This window comes from Anabrus simplex, chromosome 8, assembly GCF_040414725.1.
Source record: "Anabrus simplex isolate iqAnaSimp1 chromosome 8, ASM4041472v1, whole genome shotgun sequence".
Lineage (NCBI taxonomy): Eukaryota > Metazoa > Arthropoda > Insecta > Orthoptera > Tettigoniidae > Anabrus > Anabrus simplex.
This window is the reverse complement of record NC_090272.1, coordinates 141,108,442-141,131,955: the sequence shown is the minus strand read 5'-3', so window position 1 is coordinate 141,131,955 and position 23,514 is coordinate 141,108,442. Positions and strand designations below refer to the sequence as shown.

Genomic DNA, 23,514 nt, shown 5'->3' with positions numbered 1-23,514 from the left:
GGTGGGTCTCACGAAATGTGTGAAGGATAGCGGCATCCATATCGTTCAGTGTCCTGTCTTGTGTATCACGAATGCCAATTGTTTCCAGATCCCAGAATCTTTGCATGGTTTCTGCAGATATCTCACTATTCGTGACTGAGACGTGGTGCGTCGTAACCTGATTTACTGAAGCTCCAGACCGGTTTCCCATTAGTACCCAGCCGAAGACTGTAGGTAGCAGTACGAGGGAAGGCGTGATTGACATTGGCTGTTCTAGTTTTCCAATTTTCCAATAATGGTCCGCGCAGATTGGTATTTCATTAGGTTGTTCTTCGTTGTCAATTTGTGGGTCTGCGAGTGTCAGGTTCCGGAAATCCTGGGGGACACTTGGGTGAGAGGAATAGGTATTCTGACGTTTGAAGGCCGTGAGTGTTACGGTTGTCTTAGTTGAAAATCCAATCATGTCAAACTGGATAAATCGGCGTGGCTTGGTAATGCTCGATATCGCTTTGAAGGTTGTCACTGCAAGTTCTCGACTACCAGTCACGCGTAGTTGAAGAGCATCCACCAAAGACTTGGCTATGAAGCTGGACTGGCTTCTGGCATCTAGCAGACATTGTGTTAGTTTAGATATTCCCGTGGGTCCTATGATCCAAACACGAGTAGTTTGAAGAAAGGAAAAATTTGATGTGGTAACTTCTATTTTACTGACAGACGTGGGTTGAGAGTTCGCATTACAGATTGATATGTGATGAAGTTGCTTACATTTTGCGTAGGAAACATTCCCTTTCTTGTAGCACTGGCGGACGCTGTGGTCTCTATTTAGGCAAAGAAAACATATTTTGGAAAGTTTTAGCTTGTCTATTTTGTCCTGAAGGTTAACTGTTTCTTTACATTCATGCGCCCAGTGGCCTCTACTTTCACAAAGGGCACAAAAGGGGGTTATTGTCACCTTTCTTTTCATCTTAGATTTTTCTGCTCTCGTAGTAACTTGAAGAGTATTATTATTTATAAGTTTATAACTTGAAGAGTAGCCGCTGTTGGTGTATAGGGTGATGGAGGTGGCATGCTAAATTCTCCTCATATCTTCTGAGATTTTAGTGCTGCTTCTGCCTCTTCATTGAGAAATTCCATTAATGTCATCAAATGACCTTCTGGGATATTTTCGCATTTGGCGTGGATCAACCAACGTCTACAGATCTCAGCTGGAAATGCTCTTAGGATTTTTTATGCTAGCACGCGACCATACAGGTTTACATCTTCCCCTAGGGCCTTGAGGACTTGAACTCTTTGGTGGCACTCCATGTATGTCATGCTTAGTTCCTCAGGGGTCTCCGAAAAGGCGGGCTTTAAATTATCCAGGAAGTCCAGGTGGGCCTGGATTATTGTGTTCTTGTCTCTGTAGCGTCCTATCAGTATTGTCTTCATCTGTTCGTAGGTATCTGCGTGTACTGCGATGCCATCTACAAGTCGCTTTGGCTCCCCTTCGAGATACCCTCACAGGAACACGTGCTTGTTTATGTCGGATATTGACGGGTTCTTATCGACCGAGGACTAGAACTGCTCCCAGAATGTGGACCAAGTCTCTATGTCACCAGAGAATGGTTCGAGCCTGATCATTGTTAAATTTACTCCTTGAATATTCGTGGGATGAACGTCCGAACAGGGTTTAGAAGACACGCTAGTTTGTTCTTTCTTCTTTCCAAGAAGCCTTCTGAATAGCGTGCTTCGAGGTATCTCTATATTCTTCGCAAGTGCATACGTCTGCTTCATAATCTTCATCTTATAACAGGTCATGTATAGAGCCATCTAAGGCTATTAACTGTTGCAATGTATCTTGAAGACGATCATGGACGTGTTGGATATCACTGAGGTCTGCACAGTCATTACTGCCTTTTAAAAATGTGAAGAAGCATCTAGCATTATTACTCTGAGTTGTTTGCTTCTGTTTAAGCTTCTTAAGCTGCTGTTGATTGTCAGTCATTGTGAATGGAAAGTGCCGGTCAGGTAGAAGTGAGGTAATTTATTGCTCTTCGAGTTAGGTATGTGACTGAGGGGTGGGGTAGGTCACTTCTAAGGCGATGTAGTATGGCAAAGTCATAAAGGTGGCGCAGTATGCACTCTTCTGACTCCAGGAAGTGCTGACAGATGGCAGCATTAGTCATGTACTTAATCGTGGAGACACCTAGAAGGTGGCAGATGGCATTCCTATAGCTATTCAAAATGGCCACCCATGCAGAATGACAATCATGAATGCAGCCCCAGCAATTTTGACTCAATCCATGCAGTAGTTGCGAATTCCTTTGCTAGCATGCTCTGTTAAACAAACGATTCTTGATATATTTCACAGAATGAATAAATATTGTACTCATCAAGTGTGTTTCATATGTTACTGGCTGGCGTTTCGTGTTGTGAAGTCCCGTGTCTTATTTAATGTAATCTGCACTTCACTTCACTTTCCACTTTGTATCTTCGTCTAAGAATATTCAAAGAATATCGTCTCGTGATGCAGTGATACGTGATTTGAACCGTAAGTGAGTTTTTGGCACCAATATGTTGGGTTGTAATGTGCAAATGATAACTATATCTTTCTTACAATACTTTATTACTACACAGCTGTTAAGAACTACCAAGTAGTAGAGCAGGTCTACAGACAGAAAGCAGCATATCTCATTTTTGGCAGGCAAATGAGTGCTGCATACTAGTACGCTTATGGCTATAGAGCCTTTTATCACGTCAGCGCACTGGTACACTTACGGATGCGGTTGGGTTAATAACGTACTTGAAATTTTTAAATTCTTAAGACATTCCCATAATGATTATCTTTCAACACTATCATAAGCTGTATCAATTGCAAGGAATATAAAGATGACATATTTTCCTTTCTGCCAGGCCTTTTCCAATATCATCCTTACAGCAAATATGGGATCTGCCACCATAGCTGCAACACCCTCTGTCAGGCTCATCCTCCTTTCATCTTTCCAGACCTGATCCCACCATCTTGTTTTAGGTCTTCCTGCTGCTGCTCTTTCTATGGTACATCACACCACACCACACTTTCTTGATCATAGTATTTTCTTCCTTTCTCATGACAGTCCTGCCCATCTCAGTTTCCTGCTCTTAATAACTGCCACAACATCACAGTCCACAGTTCTCTGATCTCTCAGTAATGCTTGAGTCATCATTCTCCTCCTGATATGCTGACCCAAAAATCCTCCGCAATATCTTGTTTTCAAAAGATTATCTGTCATCATCGTCATCATCATTGATTCTTCCATAATCTTCTGTCCTGTCACTTCTTGCCTTCCTGTACCTTCTCCTATTCTAGGCCCCTCCTAGATATATCCTTTTGCACCTGCTTTATTTGAATGCATTATATCATCTGTAATTGGAGAATTAATAACTCTGATGGTGATAAATAAACAAATCAAATAAAATCAAAGTCTGCCTTTAGTTCCTTTTACCAGATACTTCTTTGTCAAAATAGGCTTTGGATGTTTGAATTGATGCCATTCTCATGAGGTGACCAAACTATTTTAACTTTGACACCTCGTGGAGGTAGATTGATTCATTTCTGATACTGTTCAATCTAGCCTGTTGTATGCTTGACCAGAGAAACTTCATCTCAGAACATTCCCTGTATCTGGTTGTTGTCCCTTTTTGTCATCCGCCTCCATGGCTAAATGGTTAGTGTGCTGGCCTTTGGTCACAGGGGTTCCGGGTTGGATTCCCCGGCAGGGTCGGGAATTTTAACCATAATTGGTTAATTTCGCTGACACAGAGACTGGGTGTGTGTGTGTAGTCTTCATCATCATTTCATCCTCATCACAACATGCAGGTCGCCTATGGGTGTCAAATCAAAAGACCTGCATCTGGCAAGCCGAACTTGTCCTTGGACAATTCTGGCACTAAAAGCCTTCTTGTCAGAGTAGCAGCTTCTAGTCTATAGGGTACAATGGCAAGCAGGTAGGATTTATACAAAGATACTTTAGCTTCCTTTTGGAAGCTTTTTGTTCCATAGAAGCTGTAAGACAGAACTGCAAATGTTTTCAGACGTTTGAACCCCACTGTTATTCTTGAATTAATTTGTTGTCTGCTGATGAACACTGCCAAAATACTTAAAATGTTGGACTGTTTTATAATGTCATCCCGTTTTGATTTCAGCTTGACAGCTTTGCTCTGATCATCATCAAGCATATAGTTTTTGTTTGGCTGATTTTAAATCCAAGCCTATCGAATCCTTCCTTTCACTGATTAAGTCACCATTGAAGATCATCTTCACTCTCACCCTGTATCATGACATTATCTGCAGACACTATTGCATTTGAGTTCATGGCTTTCTTCTTGACTAACTTGATGATTTCCAGTTCTAATCTTAAACCAGCCTGTTCTTCTAGCTTGTACATCAGTAAAGACTGCTATGACTGGCTTGTTTCTTTCCCAATATTTCTCAAAAAAGCATCTTGATAGCAAAGATGAGATCTGCAATTGACTGATTACATCTGAATCAGTGTTGTTGTTCTGTAATTCTACTGATCTTTCCTAGTAACACAGATCCATAGATCTTGAGACCATATGAAAGAAGAATTATGCCTCTGTAATTTTAGCACATTTTTCCATTTCTTGTCATCAATAAGGAAATAACAAGTCCTTTCATTCAATCATCTGGAATAATATTCTTCTTCAGTATGGCTTTCATCGCTCTGCACATCGAATGCACACTGACTGCTCCAAGTGGCTTGATTATGTCCACATTTATCTCATCAATCCCTACTGACCATTACTCTTCATTTTCTTGATGGCTTGATCTAATTCCAACCAGGAAATATCTTCCACATCATTCTGATAAAATTGATAGTTGCTACTACCTGTTAGCACACTATTGCTGATGATTTCATTTGAGTTGATCAGCTATTGAAGTAATATTGAAATTCTATTACTGTCTTATGTGGGTTATATGCTATCTCATCATTAGAGCCCGGATTTCCATGCAGTATCAAATCTCAAAATATGCATGCATTCATGCACTATCATATGGCAAAACATGCACAATAAACTGGAAAATATGCACTATCAAAATTCAGTTCCTTTTGAAACATGAACAAAAACTACCCTAATTTCTCCAAATTGTCTTGATTTAAGCTCATCCGTTTATCATTCAGCACATACTTAAGCACAGAAAATTATCTTTTTACGTCACGACAAGTGATAGATGCATAATTCAATGAAGACATTTGGACAAAGTGAGGTCAAATTGTACGTCTTTTGCATTTTTACCACAATACGTCTTTTATAAGCTTGACGAATTCAAAATCAGGATTTGAACGAATTAGTTTGTTCAACTTATCTCTATCTGCGGCAGCTGCTTCTCCATGCGATGATTGCAGACACATTTGAATGCCCTCAATAAGTGGTAACGATTGCTTGCTGCGATAACACAGACGTGTGACGATTGAGAGTTCCGGGTAGGACATTCCAGGATAACAACGGTAGAGGGTTCAATGAAAAACCAGAATTTGTAAGCTGCTATCCCAGTAACGCGGCGCCACAGAAGTGCGATACAAGGTTTCTTTTGTTTGTCTAACAGACAAAAAATGAGCCGTCAATGATTAATGCACAATTTACGGTTCAATTTATAGCAATGTACAACTGTAAAACTGGGACACCTTATTCCTAAGAATTAGATTTCGACGTGTGGCCTTCCGACTTACGTCATTGTTTACTCAAGCAATAGATAAGAAAGTGTTTGGTTAATTGCATTATACTGTAGGACCTGTACCGTATGTAGGCTACTAACTATGGTTGTCACATAGGATGCCAGGAATACATTCTCTCCGTCTCTCAGTAATAGACATACTGTAACCTAAAACGTGAAAAATTGTCCCAAATTCTGCAAACTAACATTCAGAAAATGCACTATGATGCAAGTTAACAATATATATGCGTCAAAGTCAGAATAAAAGTCATATTATGCAATATTAAACGTCCAAATATGCGCTATTAAATCCAAAATCTTCCAAATATGCATTATGCATGAATTTTCTCCGAAAAATGCCAAAAACATGCAAACATGCACGGAAAAAGAACGGTTATTTGGAATTGTTAAGCCGTAAAACGAATATTTGCAAAGTTTGAGAAGTGTAGCTAGCTTATTTAAAAACATGCATTTGCATGGAAATCCGGGCTCTACTCATCATTAATGCATTCAATGTTTCTAATTTCCTCAGATGTTTGCCTTTTATTTCTTATGATACTACAAAGTAATTTTTTCAAATTCTCCTCATTCTCTTGGATATCTCCAATTTATTTTGCTTTATTTAACCTGATTGTTCTTGGTTTATCTCCTTTATAACTTGTTTTATACTGTTATTCCTACTGTTCAGGTTTTTATTTTTTTAATTTTACTTTGCTGCCCACAGATTTCTTCATCTATATCTATATATAAAAATGGATGTATGTGTGTAAATGACACATCTCCTCCTGAACCACTGGAGCAATGTCAATCAAATTTTGAACACTTATTATTTGCTATCCAGAGATGAGCACTGTGGGGGTAAGCCACCTCTATCCCCCTTAGGAGTAGGGGGTTAGGGGGGTCAGGTAAAAAAATAATCAAAAATAGTGTCGAATCCGTAGTTTTTGGGGTCATTGAGGTGAATAGTGGCACTCCCGATTTTTTAAAAGTCAAATTTCTGCTCCCATTTGGGTGGGGGGCGAGGGGGGACTGATGATGGATGTATGTGTGTAAATGACACACCTCCTCCTAAACCACTGGAGCAATTTCAATCAAAGTTTGAAACTTATTCTTTGCTATCTGGAGACGAGCACTGTGGGGGTAAGCCACCTCTAGACCCCTTAGGGGTGGGGGGTTAGGGGCATCAGTTAAAAGAATAATCGAAAATAGTGACGAATCCATAGTTTTTGGGGTCGCTGAGGTGAATAGTGACACTCCCGATTTTTTAAGAGTCAAATTTCTGCTCCCATTTGGGTGGGGGTCGAGGGGGGACTGATATATAAAATTAAAGGAAAATAGTGTCGAATACATAGTTTTCGGGATCGTCGAGGTGAATTGTACACTCCGGATTTTTAGTATCAGGAGAAAAACCACGTGGGGGTAAGACAGCCCAGGAAACCTTAGGGGCGGGGGGCAAGGGGGTCAGATATACAAATTAACGAAAATAGTGTTGAATCCATATTTTTCGGGGTCGCTGAGATGAATAGTGACACTTCGGTTTTTTTAAAGTCCAATTTCAGCCCCCTTTGGAGGGGGGTGTCGTGAGGGGAATTGATATATAAATATAAAAGAAAATAGTGTCGAATACATAATTTTCGGGGTCGCCGAGGTGAATTGTACACTTCGGATTTTTAGTATCAGGAGATAAACCACGTGGGGGTAAGACAGCACAGGAACCCTTAGGGGCGGGGGGTGAAGTGGGTCAGATATACAAATTAACAAAAATAGTGTGGAATCCATACTTTTCGGGGTTGCTGGGATGTTTAGTTACACTCCAGATTTTTAGTATCAGGAGACAAACCACATGGGGGTAATACACCCCAAGAAAAGTTAGAGGCAGGGGGGCAAGGGGGCTCAGATACAAAAATCATCAAAAGTAGTGTTAAATCTGTACTTTTCGTGGTCGCTGAGATGAATAGTCACACTCCGGAATTTTTTAAAGTCCAATTTCAGCCCCCATCATAGTGGGGGAGATGGGAGAATGATATATAAAAATAATCGAAAATAGTGTCGAATCCATAGTTGTCGGGGTCGCTGAGATGAATACTGAGACTCCGGTTATTTTATAAGCCGATGTTCATTCCCCTTTGGGATCGGGGGCGAGGGGGGAGTGATATATAAAATTAATCGAAAATAGTGTCGAATACATAGTTTTCGATTTCGCCGAGGTGAATTGTACACTTGGAAATTTTAGTATCAGGAGACAAACCACGTGGGGGTAGGACACCCCAGGAACCCTCAGGGGCGGGGAGGGGAGGGCGAAGAGGCTGTGATATAAAAATCATCGAAAGTAGTGTCGAATCCATACTTTTCGAGGTTGCTGAGATGAATAATGGCACTCCGGAATTTTTTAAAGTTCAGCCCCCTTCGTGGTGGGTGGCAATTGGAGAGTGATATATAAAAATAAACAAAAATAATGTTGAATCCATAGTTGTCGGGGTCGCTGAGATGAATGGTGAGACCCCGGATATTTTACAAGTCCAAGTTCATCCCCCTTTCTGGGGGGGGGGGGGTGAGGGGGATTCAGATTTTAAAATAATCGAAAATAGTGTCGAAGCCATAGTTTTCGGGGTCGCTGAGATGAATAGTAACACTCCCGATATTTTAAAACTCAAAGTTTAACCCCCTTTAGGGGGAGGGGGAGTGAGATATAATAATAATCGAATATACTGCCTGATCCATAGTTTTCCGGGTCGCTGAGATTAATAGTAACATTCTGGATTTTTAAAGTCCAGCTTCAAAAATGCCCCCCTTTGGCATAGAGGGTGAGAAAGGGTGAAAAAATTAATGGTCAAGAATGCCCAAAGTAATAGATGTGTGTATGTTCCAGTTTGACTTACTACCTGGAAAGCATACTGCGGGAGTAAAACGCCCCTAGAACCACTTCGGAAGCGGGTGAAATATATAATCCATATTAATAAATAGATGTCAGTTTGGCGAGATCTATATATACTGTACTATACATATATAAATTAAGGCATAAAAATGAAAACAGACGTGAATTAATGAGACCATTCTAGGCATTCTAGAAACTTAAAACTTGGTACCAGACAACCTGATGACTTCGGGATCCCTAGAAAAATCTAAAATTCTCAAAATTCTCTGAGAGAGACACATTGGGAGTTTCAAATCTGCATAGGAACACAGTCGGTGATATTATCCTGAACGATATCCTATAGGTTTCATGGGCTTAAAAGTTTCCCGAAAGTCCTAATATTTAACCCCCTCCCCCTTATCAAGATGGCAGCACTATCTCCAAGACGAGTTAGAAAACAGAAATTTGGCAAAATTATAGCTTTTTGCCTGTAACCGATTGAAATTTTATGAGATGTTTAAACATTTTATATTTTACTCCCGGAAAATATTGAAATATGGAGGCAATTTTAATGATGGTGTAGACCTTCCTTTCGAGGTATTTGGTGGCTAAACGGTAAGTCGTATCACAAAACGGGTGGCACAATCTTTGTTCAATTTGGAGTGATCTACAACTTTGGTCCTAAGACTTTTTGTGGTATCTCTATCCCTTATATTAAATTTGGCTCTATTTCTGGATTTACCTAAATTTTGCACTTTGTACACATATAATTGATGGTTTGATTCACTTATAGGAAAGATGGGATCATCAGATTCTACACGAATATTGGCCCACCCAGCCAAATTCTATGTTTGAAGCTGTCGCATAAGTCTCTGGAAAGTAATTCACTGTGTGAAATCCTTACACAAATTTCACCCTATTCAACATTTCTAAAATAATCTAACCTTTAAATAGATGAAATACGAGGAAATATCATAGGGCCAGCCATTTAGATCGCTAAATGAGGCCTGAGGCATCTTTTAATACAATCCGTTTTTCAATATTAAAGCACCGTTTAGCAGCAGATATTCTGTAAATGAAGGTGAACATGCATATACTTCAGTATGTCGATCTACGTTTATTAATTTAAGTCGATTTGTAGCAATCTGGAAGGGGGTGTGTCTTACATTGTAATTAATACTTTACAAATCCATAGTGACTCTCAGCAGGAGGGCGTCTGCTGTTGTAATCAGTACTCCCCACATCGACTTTAACTAGGAATAGGAATGGGGTCCTTCTCCAGCGCCTGTGTACCGTTGTAATGTATAATTCACTTCTTGATTTAACTAGCAGAAGGCAAGGGAGCGTGCAATTTAAAAAAAAAAAACTCTTTTACCTGATTCTCTATAACATTAGGTATAGGTGCCCCCGATTATAAACAAATTTACCGATCAAAATGTGACTGGCGTTACGCATAGTGAATTGCGGCAGACAAGTGGGCCTGTCGTTATCATCACAATTCTGCAACTCGCACTTTACATTGGAAACAATGTCTGCGGACCTCCCTATGCTTTTTCTCGGATAACGCCAAGAGACATGCAATTTAAAAAGTCTTATTCACTTTATGTACAGCAATTTACTTCGATATCCGTATACATCGTAGAATACCGTAGCGAAGCACGGGTACATTTGCTAGTCTATAATTAAAATTGATGTTTTACATTCTTTTCATTCTGCATTTCCAAGTTTTACTTCACCCCCTAGGAATTTTCTTCTTTACCTCCTCTATCTTGAGCCTCCGTAGCTCAGGCAGCAGCACGCCAGCCTCTTACCTCTGCGTTCCATGGTTCAAATCCCGGTCACTGCATGTGAGATTTTATGCTGGACAAAGCAGAAGCAGGACAGGTTTTTTCCCAGGTACTTCAGGTTTCCCTGTCATCTTTCATTCCAGCAACACTCTCCAATAGCATTTAATTTCATCTCTCAATCATTAATTATTGCCCCAGAAGAGTGCGACAAGCTTCGGCAGCCGGCACAATTCCTATCCTCACCGCTAGATGGGGCTTCATTTATTCCATTCTTGACCTGTTCAAGTGACTGGAAGCAGGCTGTGGATTTTCATTTTCATCTCCTCTATCTTGTTCAGAGAGTTTTCATAATTTGATTTTTGGTATTCTAGTGACGGTTGTTTTCCTAGATTTCTTCTTCTGAAAATCAGCAGTAAGTACAGTAAGTGATGACCACCATCTAGATCATCACTAGAAATAACCTTTACATCATGTACCATCTTCCAGACCTGTTGATCAATCATATACCATCTCTATTTGTGCCAATGGTTCCATTCTGCTGTAACGTGTTATCTTATGTGAAACTCTCTTCTCAAAAGAACTACTGTTGATTTATGTCCAAAAGAAAAATCAGTGAGGTATTCTCCTTCTTTATTCTAATTTCCAAAACATTTGGAGCCTAGTATTGACTCACATCCAGTTTGATTTCTTCCAACCTGTGCATTGAAGTCCCCCATTACAGTTAAGTTCTTACCATCCAACTGATCTTCCAATTCATCAAATTCTGGCTCACTAGACCTACCATAGCTAAAGATTTTTTGTTAGAGTGATCTCTCTTAGCCTTTGGTAGTCCCCTAGTAATATGCAAGGCAGCAAGATGTTGAGGTCTTCAGTGAGCTCAAACGGGTACCAGATATTACACACTGAGTCAGTGTGCTCTGGGGCTCATGTAGGTAAGGTCGCCTACCTGTTACCTTTTGTCTTTTCCTTTCCTTCATTTTCTTTCAACTCCCAGTTCCATATGTCAATACTGGATGAATTAATGTCTTTTGTATACAGATTTCAGTATGGTGGGGCAATAGTCTGGATCCCAACAGCTTCTTACAAGCATGAATTTCTTCTGCTCACAATCTCTGTTTCTTCAATGTTATTGCTGGATATCAACAATCCAAAGTAGTAAAGTTCATCTTTGTTTTGGTGCACAGTACATTCTGACTGTTGTGCTGTTGATGTGCTTCCCCTCTACTGATTCTCATTAACTTCGTCTTTGCTTCATTTGCTCTTGGTCCCATGTACCCATTTTTGTTATTAATTTAGTTCCCAGTACTTTAAGCTTGTCTAGTTCCTCAACAAATTTTTCTAGGTAGTCATTAAAAGCAGGGAGATTACTTGTAGTTCCTACCTCAGTCCAAATTTAACTCTCTTAATTTTGCTATAGCTTTAAACTGACACATTTCACTAGTAACTGCATAGCCTATCCAAACCATCTCTTTTCCGTCACATATTTCCATATCCTGTTTTTGATTTTCGAAAATGCTGCTTTTCATCCACGAAATTCCCAGCAGTTACTGTCTATTCAAGACAAATGTTATTTTCCCTCCTATCATGTGAAGAACACTTATCCACATCATGCTTCCTTCCTGCTTCTTCAATAATGGGTAACTTTTCTTGAGCTGTGAATGACCTATAAGGAGAACTCTCACCTGTCATCCTAAACATGTGATACTACTCATAGGTTATGAATTTCATTATGGTCCGTATTGACAATTGATCACTATCAAAGGGTAGAGAAGGTAGAGAATACTATTATTGAATAGGTGTACCCTTCGATGGTATATGTGATACACCGACACCACGCAAATGAAGCAATATATACGTGACGCACTTTTTGTATATGGTAGATGCATATATGTCACCTATTCTTCTCCAATACTCTTGACTGTTTATTGCCTATTTTTTGGAACCTTCTACAAGCCTTTTATCTATCAGTAGACAGCACTCTTTTTTTGCTTTACGTCACACTGACACAGATAGGTCTTATGGTGATGATGGGACAGGAACGGGCTAGGACTGGGGAGGAAGCGGCCGTGGCCTTAATTAAGGTACAGCCCAACATTTGCCTGGTTTGAAAATGGAAAACCACGGAAAACTATATTCAGGGCTGCTGACAGTGGAGTTCGAACCCACGATCTCCTGAATACTGGATACTGGTCGCACTTAAGCGACTGCAGCTATCGAGCTTGGTGAGACAGCACTTTTTGTGTCTGAAGTCCAATAATACTTAGTGGTTGGTATCTCTCAGGTATTCCCTGAATACTTGCATATATCTTACAGACTGCCTGAATTCGAAGTTAGTTATTATGGATCTTGTATTCCAACCCTTCAGTGTGTACTAGTGAAGGGCCTTATGCTTGAAGAAATAAATGGAAATAATCCCATACTATCAAAAAAGTTCAGTGAACATTCCTGTACCTGTTAGCTTTTATATCTTCCCCAACTGGAACTAAATCTTTCAGACTGTATCATGCTATGGTTTTCACATCCCTAAGTTCTATTTCCACTTCTTTTATTGAGATTACTCTGTAGCTCTATACTATCTTTGCTGCCTTCTCTGATTACTAGGCCCTACATCACTAAGTGCTTCATTTGATCTGTTCCCTCATATGGAGACTACACTCAGACAGCATTGTTACTAATCCCACCGGGCGAGTTGGCCGTGCGCGTTGAGGCGTGCGGCTGTGAGCTTGCATCCGGGAGATCGTGGGTTCGAATCCTACTGTCGACAGCCCTGAAGATGGTTTTCCGTGGTTTCCCATTTTCACACCAGGCAAATGCTGGGGCTGTACCTTAATTAAGGCCACGGCCGCTTCCTTCCAACTCCTAGGCCCTTCCTATCCCATCGTCGCCATAAGACCTATCTGTGTTGGTGCGACGTAAAGCCCGTAGCAAAAAAAAAATATATACTAATCCCTGCGACTGTTGCTTGTTATGCTTTTCCTTTTGTACAATCCCATTCTACCCTTTACCTTTTGCATCTCTTCCACTTTATCTCTCCTTACCCAAACCATGTCTAGAATATATTTCTTTTGTTGCCATTGATGCTTTCATGGCCCGTACTTATAGACATGATACTGTATAGGCTTTTGGGCTTATGCCGTGTCAAGAAAATAAGGTGAAATTCGTTGCGTTTCGCAGAGAACTGTGCTCTGTGTCATCAGAAGAAATCTCGACTGTCCACGAGAAAGGCTTCTTAAACAATGACTCTTTAAATTTAGACATTATAATAGAAGTGGAAATGGTACGTTTATTCACCACCAGATGGCTCCCAGGATGTGGCATAGCACCAGCGTTCAAAGCAGAAGCTAACCGAACCATCAGAATCAGTCTAAGAGGTTCACATAACGTGTCTACATAACATATGACATTGACAGGTGTATGACATAGACACAAGCCTGGAATGAAACATCTGGCAATGAGGAACGCATGAATTTTGGAAACACCAAGACGAAATAACAATATTGAAGGGACAGGGAAGGGAACTACCTACGCAAATTCTTAATGGCTGACAAACAGGTATTACTTAATTGATAGCCGTGTCCCTGTTGAAATTGTTAGGATTTCTATGTATTTCCACAGCTTCCCGTATAATCCTGGACCTGTAGTGCCTAGTGTGGGTAAGAGCTTGAGCATCTTGGAACATGACATCATGACCCGATGATAGAGTGTGCTCAGCTATTGCGATTTGTCTGGTTGGTTGAGACGAATATTACATTCATGTTCTTTGATACGGGTACCAATGGACCGGCATGTTTGGCCGATGTATACCTTACCGCAAGTACAGGGAATTTTGTATACCCCAGGATGTAAAACTGGGGACAATTTGTCCTTAGTTTTACTCAGACTGTGAGCAATTTTAGTGGCGGTGCCAAACACGGTTTTTATATTGTGTTTGTGGAGGACCTTAGCAATTCGATCTGTGGTGTTGTGAATCTAAGGCAAGTAGGCAGTTCTTCACTTCTTCCTTCTGTGAGCTTTGCTTGGTCGTTTCTCTGGGATGCAGGGCTCTATGAATCTGCAAATCGCTGTAACCATCACCCTTGAACGCGACTTTGAGCATGTTCATCTCCACCTGGATATTTGATGGCTCACAAATTCTTTTCGCCCTCTTGGCAAGTGCCGTGAGAATGCCTTGTTTTTGTGCTGGATGGTGGTGAGAATCTGCATGAAGATAGTGATTTGCCTGGGTAGGCTTACGATAGATGGTATGTCCTAAGGAGCCGTCCAGTTTCTTTCTTATTAGAACATCCAAGAAAGGAAGGCATCCATCCACCAGCCACACATACGACGTACTGAATCATATGTCAGGGACTCTCGGTATTTCATCAACAAGCTGTCAACCATAACCCTTCAACCTAATGCACTTTTGGTGAGTTTTGATGTGGAGTCCTTGTTCACTAAAGTGCCGATTGACTCAGTCATGTCTCTCCTTCAACACCTGTTCCCTGAAGACATTACTAAGCTATTTTACCACTGCATGACTTCCAGCTATTTCTTGTGGGGTGGGAATTTTTTATGAACAGACGGATTGAGTGGCTAAGGGAAGTCCACTTTCGCCCATAGTGGCTAATTTCTGTATGGAGCATTTTGAGGAGGAGGCTATTTCTTCAGCGCCCGTCAAACCTATGATATTGTGGAGGTATGTTGATGATGCATTTGTGGTCTGGACAAAAGGTCCTGAGAAACTTCATCTATTTCTGAACCACCTAAATCAGCAACATCCTTCAATAAAATACACTATGGATATGGAGTCGCTTTGAATGCTGGCACTGTGCCATGTCCTGGAAGCCATCTGGTGGCGTATGAACGTACCATTTCCACTTCTATTATAACATCTAAATTTAAAGAGTCATTGTTTAAGAAGCCTTTCTCATGGACAGTCAAGATTTCTTCTGATGACACCGAGAACAGTTCTCTGCGAAACATAAAGAATTTCACCTTATTTTAAACTTGACACGGCATAAGGCAAAAAACCTATACAGTATCATGTCTATATTTCTTTCCTTCACTCAACCAGTTCTATTTTCTTGCTTCCATTACCTCACTGATACTAACAGTGTCCAACAATTTTTTTTCTCAGTTTTTCCAATGAATCCTTGGCCTGTCAAATGGAGGACAGACTCTGTCACAGAACACTGTATTGATCATGATTGGTAAATTGCAGAGAGTAGAATGACTGTTGCAAGGAAGTGCTGAAAATTTGGCTTCGGTGTCTTTTAAGTTTGTTTTTTTATTTTTTCATGATCCTTAAATGTTCATATATTTTTGTGACATTAATCATGTTCTTGAAGGCTTTCAAAATTGAAAAAAATGTCTTTTTCAGGAAATGTGAAGAGCAAACTTCTAGAGTTGGTGTCTATGAAAATGATGCTGGTAATTTTGATAAAATAATTGTATGCCTTTAATTACAGTTGGAGTCCTAGTTTGTAGCTGCCGAGAACAGTTTTTAATTTCTGAACTAATATTCTTCAGTGTAAATGTAACTTTTCTTGGTACTTTTTCAGTAATACACACTAGTATTTCTATTTATCTAATCCCAAAGTATCCATCATAGTAGATTAGAACCCCAATTATCAAGGTAATTAATACATTATCTACTGTATGATAAAAGAAGCCTTTTACTCATATAAAAATTATCTTAACATCAGTATTTTCATCATCATCAACCTGACTAATTGATCATGCATGAATAAGTGATACAAGATCTGAACAGCTGATAATTATAACAGGACAGCCAACATTAAGAAATTCTATGGAAACATCTTTCATCTATTAAATGTAGTGCTAACCAGTGAAAAAGGAAATGCAAAAAGTTGTAAAACTTGTTTGAAAGACCCACATCATAAATGACATTGTTGAAAAATGTAAAAGATGTAAATCTTACCTCATTTTTCTAGTAGGAGAATGATGTGTTCATTGCCAAACTAGGGACTTCCAACCCACCCCTAGAAATATGTTTACTTTTATAACCCAATATCATAAATCATGCAACATTTTATATACCTACAACTTGCAGCAATTAGTACTTTGAAATTCATTGAGTAGGCCATCACTCCCAGAATTAAACTGTGAAAGAGTATCTTGCTGAAACAATAAGCATGTGATTTCCAAATGATGCAAAAATGAGACAAGTCATGAAAAGTATACCAAGGTCTGGTGCTACAAATGCGCACAGGATAGAATTGTTAACAATGGCTGTTCGTACTAAACTCAATCAGGAAATGAACAATATCAATCCATGACTGAACGAATCTTCATATAGGACTGACAGCACTTATCTGTGGTATACAGCATGTTCATTTCCTTAATGGTGTTTGATTTATGGAAGAATTGCTTGCCTTCAAGGCTGTTGAATACAGTTGTGTGGAAGACATGTATTGGACACTATGCGCCATTATGTCCGAGAAAGGTATGAAAAGGGAAAATCTGTTATTGGTGGTAACAGATGGTTATTTTAGCAGGGTGGGAGATAAGAGTGAATTGGTACATCGTATTTGAGATCAAAATGGTAATATTTTGTTTTGACACTCTATAATTCACGGAACCGTATTGTGCAGTAAGTACTCAGATGTTATGAGTACAGCCACTCGTATAGTTAACTTTTGATATGAGAGATCATCACTGACACACAAAATTTTCAGAACCCACCTTGAGGAACTTTGTGCCCTGCACATGGATCTTTTGCTTCAAAACAGTTGTTTTTATTTATTTATTTGTCCTCTATCAAGTGGTGAAGTTAGGGCGCATGACCCTCTCTTACAATACTTTTCTGCAAATATATATTAAGTTATAATTTAGTAGAATTACATTATGCTAACACACACGCTATCACTTTCACTCACATTTATAAAGAAATTAAAATATTATACTGTACATTAACTAATATGAAATAATATTGCTCGAACACACACATACACACACAAAATAAATGTACATATTTCACAACTATCAACTAGGTGTACATATACCAGAAAAACACAGTCTATCGCCATTCACACACTCAGCTGTACAGTACACACATCAGTCGGTAGTTTTCAACAGGTAGTCTCGGCAAGATCTCTTGAATTTAGTTAATGAGTCACTCTCCCTGACACTGACTGGTAAGGAATTCCAAAGTCTGAAACCAGTCACAGTAAAAGAATTGTTATACGCTGATGAATGGTGAAGAGGAATTGCAGAGGTTTTAGCCAGTGAAGTTCTTGATAGTAAGGAGTTATATGCACATTATCTCTCAAATTAAAAATGAATCTGAAGCAACAGTTGAAAGCTTGCTGTAGTTTCATCATTTGTTCCTTAGTTGCGTCAACAAGGATTACATCACAGTAGTCGAGGATAGAAAGAATTAAGTCTGCACTAGTCTATTTACTGGTTTAGCAAAGGAAACACACTTTCTAGATTCTTTGAACTGGAAGACAAAAATAGAAGTTTTCTCATTAGGTGTTACATTAAAAATGGCAGTAAAATGTCAGTTCATCAACTTTGATGGCAAAGAAACAATCCAGCAAGTTGCTTTCTTGAGTAACAGATTTCACCACTTAAACAATCTTACCATTATTTTACAGGGGCCAGAAAAATCGGTACATGAACTACATGATACTGTACATCACTTCAAGCTAACTTAGATCTCTTTATTCAAGATTAGAAAAATCATTTTCAGATCTAGAATAACTTGTGAATACTTGAGAGACTGCTTAACCATTGAGAGAACTTCTTACTCTCTAGGCAATGAAAAGATGTCACAAAATAAGACATGCTATTTCTCTCACTGATGAGGTTGGATGGTGAACTGCATATATCAAAAGTGCATATTGTCTCTGAATTTTAAATCTCATTGATCTAAAACAAATTTTATATATGAATGTATTGTATGTAAACACTGGCTGAAATTTAGAAACATTTCTTGAAACACAGCACTAATTCATACAGTACTAATATACTCTATATTTACTTCTTTTTTGTAAATATTACACAGAGTAATCAATCGCCATGAGCAAGATCAGCCTTTGTCTTACTCAACCAAATATTTGGACCCCAGATCCCCATTTATTGCAATATTACTATGAATCTGGACCCCAGGGAAAAATAATTAAGATTCCTTTTTCATGTATTTCAATGTTTCTATCGTGTCACTTTCTTGGCTGTTCATATATGGCAGTGTAGATATTGGGAAGGCAAGTAAGTGTAAAATAGCTAGTCATAAGCACTCCCTCATCATCATCATCTGCAGTTTCCAGCTGTTGGCCAGGTCTGCTTAGTCATAAGCACTCCCTAGTGGGCTTGAATCATGAATAATAATATTAACAAAAGGAATCAAAGCCAATTTTTATACTAAAATCCTAAATCATCAAAAATCACATTATCATTTTTAATTCAGCAATTAATAGAGATTTTCTGCTTGTAAATTAATCATTCTTTTGATTGCAAGCTTTGAAAGAAACACCTGTACTTTTATCATTTTACAGTAATATGAATATTAAAACTGTTCATTTTTCATTGCATTTGTGTCTATAAAATAATATTGTTGCGAGTTTTCAATCTACATTTCAAGGTTGTCTTATATAAGTACTATAGGGCCGGTCACTCTCCACTGAGGTCTGTTTCCATCTTGAAACCATGGACATGTGATTACTCGAATCACTATAAAACATAATGGTTTGTTATCGTGGCCACATTAAGACTAACAGCAGCAAGAGGAAACATGAGTGATAACCTGATTATGCCAGGAAGGGCTTATAAACAATTAAACCCTGAGAGGGATAAGTGAGGAGGGAGTTTAATTTTCTGCTGCTGTCACACAGACCACATATCCATGGTTAAGGATTAAATCTCTAAATATATCACACATTGATCATCATCAGTTGGTCTTGCATTCAAAATATTACTTGTTTAAAGCCAACAAATTATTCAAGATATGGTATCAGTTAAGTATTACTGAGTTTGTATAAGAAATGAATATTTTTTGTCTTACACAGATTTGTTAGGAATATTGGCATTTGGAAATTAGTATGTTAAAAGTAACATCCCTCTAAAGTTCAAAATCATTTATCTTATGCAGGCCTACATAGAATTCTACATGTAATTATTTTAGTATATATATTTCAAGCTCTCATTTAGGATCTGACTGTTATTGTTCTTGTATGCAATTTAGATGAAGTACTTTGTAGCTCGAAGGAAGTTCAAGGAGGCACTGAAACCATATGATGTGAAGGATGTGATCGAGCAATACTCTGCAGGCCATGTTGATTTACTGGGTCGTGTAAAGAATATTCAACAGAGGTACAATCTCTAGTGTCTTGGTATGGGACAGTTGCTGCTCTCTGGTGACTCATGCATGCCTTTTGTTTGGAGGATCCTGTAGAAAGTTTCTTTTAAATATTATATTTAACTGTTTTATTTAGGAAGAGTGATGATTGGGATCCACACTGCTTTGGATTTTTTGAAGAGAAAAACAAAAACAAAAAATTGCAAGCTGGACTCCAGACAAGAAGTGACTACTGAGATTGTGGAGAGTGGCAGCATCAGTTGTTTGTTCTAATGTTCGTTTGTACTATACAGGGTTGTGTTACTGGCCTGCTGATCTAGTTCTGACCCTGTTTTGCCATCTTTCTCCTGTGAATTGGTGTCTGCCTCCGCATCTACAACTATCTTTTGGAATGTTCTATTATGATGATGTCTTTCTTTTATCTTAGAGTGACATAACGATTATTAGATTCAAACCATAAATTGTATGAATTTAATGATTTAATGATTTTATGTGTGGTTTCTAAAATCTTTTCTTCTCTAATACCCCCATTGGCATTAAAACCACAATATCTGTTCTGTCTAGTTTATGCCAGTGTTTATAATAATAATAATAATAATAATAATAATAATAATAATAATAATAATAATAATAATAATAATAATAATAATAATAATAATAATAATAATGTTATTTGCTTTACGTCCCACTAACTACTTTTATGATTTCTGGAGACACCAAGGTGCCAGAATTTAGTCCCGCAGAAGTTATTTTACATGCCAGTAAATCTACCGACACGAGGCTGGCGTATTTGAGTACCTTCACATACCACCGGACTGAGCCAGGATTGAACCTGCCAAGTTGGGGTCAGAAGGCCAACGCCTCAACCGTCTGAGTCACTCAGCCTGGCATATGCCAGTGTTTAAATAGGTTTAAGAGGAGGGCTATTTATACAACAAATACAAGGGTCACTTACTTATTCCAGTCAAGTTTTGTTGGGCAAGTTCGTGTTACTCCTGGAATTTCAAAATGTTTATTTAACTCATGTGCATCAAACAACAACAAATGGCATTAAGAAATAAATTCATCAAGAAATAAATCATACAAATTATACACTAAAGAATCATGTTGAGGGTGTTCAATCAGTGGACAACTTCATGACGAGCTGCACTGCAGTCTTCCGCAATGTACTTTGTGGTCTACTCAGCCCCGCAGTTGTCACTCCACAGTTCCTATCAGTATAGAGTGGGGTTGCTTAGATCGTAACTCGTCCTGAATATGTTAAGCTGATACCACACCTTTCAGGGGAGTCAAATCTGGGCAGCTTCTGCATGGAATTGCCGGCCCCACGGTGTAGGGGTAGCGAGCCTGCCTCTTACCCAGAGACCCCGGGTTCAATTCCCAGCCAAATCAGGGATTTTTACCTGTATCTGAGGGCTGGTTCGAGGTTCACTCAGCCTACGTGATTACAATTGAGGAGTTATCTGATGGTGAGATAGCATTCCCGGTCTAGAAAGCCAAGAATAATGGCCGAGGGGATCCGTCGTGCTGAATACATGACACCTTGTAATCTGTAGGCCTTTGGGCTGAGCAGTGGTCATGACCCTTCGGGGCTGTTGTGCCATGGGGTTTCAGTTTTTTTTTTTCTGCATGGGATCAACAATCAGCTCACTATTCCTCAGGTAGTTGTCCTGCCACTACCGCTTCTATTCAGTGTCACTAAAGAAATTTGGCACCAGCCTAGCTGCCATTTCACGCAGCAACTTCCTGGATTTGAGTCATGGGGCTGGATAGCTTTGCAGGTTAGTGTGCAGGGGTACACCCTTGTTGTTCAGCAGCGTTTGCCGTCAGTAGGCAAATACTGCTTCAGCAGACAGATATTAAAAAGGTCCAGGAGCCGGGGTGGGGAGTGGACTTTGAAGTTCTGCTGTTAGTTCTCATGGCAGAGTTTAGCTGCATGTCAAATTTTTCATATGCACACTATTCTGCCAAAGAAGGGCAAGGTATTCATCGGTGACGTAGACAAGACTCATTGTACTTCTTTTAGGATGCTAATTTCTGCAGTCCACAATGATTCCATGAGCTTATAGACAGAGTTGACTCTGGTTTTCACTTTCTTCCTCATATTTTCTAGGTGTTTCCAATAGTACAGGGTGTGATCAAGTGTTACTCTGAAGTACTTGGGAGTGGTATTGCACCAAACTGGGTAGCAATCTTCATCTTTGCCAGTCGGTTAGATAGGTGGAAGCAGCATATCTTTGTCTTCAACAGGTTGGGCTTGAGATGTCACTTTCTGTTATACTGTCTCAGATATTTCTGATCCACTGTTAGATTCAACTTGCATTCTTCAGAAGTCCTACATGGGGTGGTGATAGCTACAGTGTTGGTGTAGAAGAACTTGCAAGTTGTTGTGGCAAGATCTGTCCAAATGTAAACAGAGCAGTACATTATACCAGGCATTCATTTCAAGAGCATGGCAGGATTGTTTGATCCACTCTGTTTACGTTTGGACAAAAACCTTCATAGGATGAGTTTGTCCAATAAAGCTATGTGTCATGGGCAACTCATTCTAAATATGTCTTATGAGGAAGAAAACCCATAACTTTGTGGAGGATAAGATCTTCTTAGCACAATTTTTTAACAGCAAGCAAGACCATAGGTGTTAATTGTTCTCATTTTTTACTTCATCCAAGAGATCAAGAGTGGTTTTTAAAGTGCTTCCCCAACATTAAGAACAAACTTAACAGCTATTAATGCAATTTAGACAAGCATTAGTGTGTATGTGTTAAATTTTTAAACTTGTTAACTAGGAGTAATTTTGGTTTATGATGTCAAATTTGCTGATGAATAGACTGGCCATTTCTCCAAACATGTATGAATAGTAATTGTGTAAACTAACGAGTTTATAATAAATATTGACAGGGTGAACCTAACAGCTGCCTGTGGCATTTTTTCACATATGCATATCTGTCATTAAGCCTCTTTATGCCTGTGATGCTCTTGCTCAAACAGTTCAACAACAGTAGAGGTGGTTTGGTGCCAAAACGAGTGATCATTTACAAGTGTGTTCAAGGTTTGAGGGTTGATGTTTGTGATTTTCATGGTTTGCTTAAGCTGGTCTTTATAATGCTTCAAAGAGGCACCATGTAGTCTTGTATCTGAGGAAAGTTCATCATACAGGAATATTTGTGAGGAAGCCTGTCCACTGAAGACAATGGCAATGACAGAAGATTCTACACTGTTCATTTACTCTTTTTCAAGAACTACAAGATTGGAGAGATCTGATATTTAAGATGAAACAAAGTTTCTCTTGATCATAATGTTCAAGTTGCTTGATGTATCAGCAGTGCAATAACCATGTTTCAGAACATGGGATAAAATGACTGCTTATACACCATGAATTTGGTATGAACTGTTAGGTCTTTATTTCTAAAGACCCGGTAAGATAAATGACAAAATGCCAAATGAGCAGCAAGGAATCTGTTTTCCACATCCTCTTCTGAGATGCATCATTTAGACAAATGCCCCCAAGGTATAATAAGTGTTCTACTTGTTCCAGAGTCATGCTGAATAATATACATAAGATTAAATCATACTTTCACCTCCACTTAGTCACTTTATGTACTGAAAAAGCAAGTTGTCTAGGCAATGACTAAAGATCATATTACAAGAACATATTAAAAAAAGGCTATAGATCCACAGTGATCCATACTTTTTGTTATTGTCCTTTGAGTAAAAGAAGAGTGGCTCTTCGGATAAATATATACCTGATTAAGAAAGAGATCAAGAGAAATTATTTTGTAAGACTAATTAATATTTCCATAGGCTTGAGTACCTGTTAATAGCTACTCTCAAGAGGTCATAGTGTGTGGATGTGAGAAAATAGAAGTAACTATTTCAGAATTTTGGTGATGAAACACTT

General features: G+C 39.0%; 1 protein-coding gene across 1 annotated transcript in view; it reads left to right on the top strand.

Annotated features, from left to right (window-relative positions):
* LOC136879341 (potassium voltage-gated channel subfamily KQT member 1) overlaps positions 1 to 23,514 on the top strand; it is a 916,827-nt gene that overhangs the window by 818,009 nt on the left and 75,304 nt on the right. The window contains exon 13 of the mRNA XM_067153158.2: positions 19,500 to 19,627. Coding sequence (XP_067009259.2) covers positions 19,500 to 19,627 — 128 coding nt within the window. The remainder of the gene's footprint in view (positions 1 to 19,499; positions 19,628 to 23,514) is intronic.